The sequence below is a fragment of the Phaseolus vulgaris genome, chromosome 1 (genome assembly GCF_051622355.1).
Source record: "Phaseolus vulgaris cultivar YP4 chromosome 1, ASM5162235v1, whole genome shotgun sequence".
Classification (NCBI taxonomy): Eukaryota; Viridiplantae; Streptophyta; class Magnoliopsida; order Fabales; family Fabaceae; genus Phaseolus; species Phaseolus vulgaris.
The window spans coordinates 32,864,307-32,867,507 of NC_143498.1; the positions used below are offsets into that span (position 1 = coordinate 32,864,307).

At 36.1% G+C, this 3,201-nt stretch overlaps 1 protein-coding gene across 1 annotated transcript; it reads right to left on the reverse strand.

The window, feature by feature from the left end:
• Window positions 1-861: 861 nt before the first annotated feature.
• LOC137813845 (GATA transcription factor 7) lies at window positions 862-2,257 on the reverse strand. The gene is made up of 2 exons (XM_068616288.1): window positions 1,996-2,257; window positions 862-1,693 (listed from the first exon to the last, which is right to left on the reverse strand). Exons 1-2 carry the CDS (start codon window positions 2,107-2,109, stop codon window positions 992-994), a joined length of 816 nt encoding a protein of 271 aa, XP_068472389.1. The 5' UTR covers window positions 2,110-2,257; the 3' UTR covers window positions 862-991.
• Between the last annotated feature and the right edge of the window lie 944 nt (window positions 2,258-3,201).

A 3,201-nucleotide genomic window follows, 5' to 3' on the forward strand; every position in this document is an offset into this window, starting at 1 on the left:
CCATTCTTGAAATTGATTTTGTGATTGAATTCTTCACTAAATATTTTTAAATAAGTACCATTTCCATTCCAAAAAAATATATCTCAAAGACATGAAACACTTTTATAACATTCTTAAAAAAAAGATAGTTATCCAAAAGAGAGAGAAAAATGTGTACACCAAAGAAACTTGGTTGTGGTATTAAAGTTTGCCCTCTTAGAAGGATGGAATAAAATGGATTGGAGGGTAGAGAAGGAGAAGAATTTCTTGAAGAAGCTGTTTCCCATATGTACCCTATTTTTAGAAATGGAATAAAATCATAGTAACGCAGAAGAATAAAGTAATGAAATTTGAGGAAGAGTGTTTGTTTAGGTTAATGAGAGTGTTGAGAATTTGAAGGTCACGTGCATGTGCATATTTCGTAATGGATGATGACCTTATCTTCTCTGTGGTAGTGCATGCCAACTGCCTAGTATAAATAAATTAAGACCACTCCCACATGCTTATACTGACAGAATACGATACCTATTTCAACAAATTTCACGTCTTTCTTGTTTTAAAGAAATATTCAAAGGTAAAAATGCCCAAAGCAAAATGGGAAAGAAGGGCAAAGTCAAGGAAGTGCAAATACATACCCTTTTATTCTATCTATTCCTCTATCATCATAATCTTAAGGCAGAGTTGACAAAATATCTATAGGTTAAGACTTCAGACCAACAGGTTCATCTTGACTTGTTCATTCTCCCTTGTAAAAAGAAAAGGAGTAAATTTTATTTAACAGTGAAGAATGTGTTAAAGATTGTGCTGTTGTAACATTTCTTGTGATATGAAAGTGCAATGCAAATGGGTTGAAGGAAGGGAAGAACAAAATAGAAGTGGATATTGAATGATATAAATGTGCCTATAATGAATCATAGCACTAATCACTCCCATTAATAGTATCTCTGTTTCCAAATAGTTTGTTCCTAACATTTGAAGTTTGATTTACATAAAAATATATGGCTAACAACCACTACTGCTCACTAGAAATGGAAGAGTAAACAGACATCCTCATCTCCATGACTTTCTTGTGGGAATTGGAGTGCAAGTAGCTTACAAAAGTGGGACTCTTGGCTGGCCTATACTCTGGTAGCAACCTACCAGACTTGTACCTAACTCCACATGCATTGCAAAGTGTCTTTGGACCTAATGGTCCTGCCCTCCACTGTGGGGTCCTCTGAGCCAAGCAATGGGTGCACCTCCTTGGCATTGGTTGTTGACCGTTGCTACCTTCAAGCTCAGAGTCCCCAAAGCTTTCCTTCCTAATAATCACTACTCCCTTCTCCACCACTTCCCCATCCACTTTGCTCACTTCTTGCTCCTCCTTTGGCTTAGGCATAATGAGTTCACTGTCAGCCAACCAATAAGCCTGTTTGAGCAGAGGAGGGTCAGAACTCAAGGCTTCATTTTGGGGGTTCAAATGGTGTGACCATATGCTTAAAGGGTCCTTGGTTCTAGGGGCTGAAAGCCTTTTCCTTTTGCTCCTCGCCTTCCCAGGCACAGCAAAATTTTGCAAAGGAGACTCATGTTGTTGGGCTCTCTTCAATGTACCTGAAGAAGGGTCGGTGCTTGTGATTGTAGTCTTAACCCCGGAAGCTCCCAATACAAAGCTTGGGGGACTTGAAAAGCAGTCTTCAACAAACTCTGAAAGCCACTCCAACTCAACATCCACTTCCTACACATGTTTGGTGGAAGAATCCAAAATATAGTAAGAACAACAACATATCAGAAAAGACTATATAAACAGTTAAATACACCACAAAGCACAGCTTGAGTGATATAACACTAAAGCTACAAACGTGGTAAAGAATTAGTTAGCCAAAACGAAGCGAACACTTTCTCAAACCAAGAAAGAAACCGTGATAGTAGAACTTGCAAAGAAGCATTACTGTGAAGGTAAATTAAGCTAGAAGAGTCCCAAAAGCAGAAAAAGATAAGGAAAAAAAGAAGAAGGCAACATTAAAGTAACCCACTGACCGTGTTCTGAGCAGAGAAGAGGTCATCAAGGCTGCTTGAGCAAGAAGGGGCAAAGACCTGCTCTTGGTGGCATTCAGAGGAAACTGATACATTTTGGCACATATTCATGTTCATGAGGCTAGAACTTAAGAGTGTGTAATTTTGAAGCAATAAGAGAGGGGAGTGAAAGAGAAGAAATAGAGAGATAGAGATAGAGAGAGAGCCAAAATTGGTGTTCCAAGTTAGAACTCAACCTTTGTCCGAGGGCACCCTTTATTAATATGGCCCTTGGTTTTTTGTCGGCAGATAAAAGGTTAAAAGCAAAAAAAAAAAACAAATCAAAATTATCACACTCGGAAAGCTCACATCACTATATCATGCAGACATCTCTCATCTCACATTAACCTTGTTTATCCGAAAACACCATTTAGTTATTTGTATATTTGTTGATTACCTTTCTTATTTTCCTCTTCTGTTCTTTCCTTGCTTTTTTTTCTTCCTTTGAGATGCAAATAGAATAAATTAGAACAATTATTTTCTTGATGAAGCAAAATATATAAAGTTGGTAATTTGTATGTGGAAATTTTGGTTTGTCTGGAGGGTAAAATATTAAGAGTGCAGTTAAGTTTGCAGGGAGAAGTAACTATTAGATGCCCCGCTTTCACTTTTGCTTTGCTAAACCTCTCAAAAGATGCATTGGAAGAGTCCAAGAGAGCAGGGCACAGACTGCTTCTGCCACTTTCAGATTCATTTTAAATGTTTTAACATTCAGATTCTTCCAAAATCTTTTAACTTTTGGTGCCTTCAATTTTGTGGTCCTATTACAGGGAGGGAAGGTAAAGTTTATCAATTCAAACACTATACATAACATAATACTAATCATAATTTCTAATTATAATTTAACTAACCTATTTTTCACTCTCATTCATACATTTTATTTTCTAACTTATCCACTGTATTTAATTTTGTTAATCCAACACAGTTATAGCTTTTTTAATTATAGTGAAACTACAACATTATATTTGGATAGGTAATAGTGTAAATGTGTTCATTTTGTAAATGGAAACCTTCTTTACTATTTTTGTTAAGGTTTTCGATTAAGATTTAACTTTACGGTTAGAAGCTATCATTTCATAATTTATCCTTTAACATTTTTAGTTATAAGTTTTGGTCAAAGTTTTCGATCAAGGGTTTTAATTAAGGCTTATGATTTATCGTTATGAACTA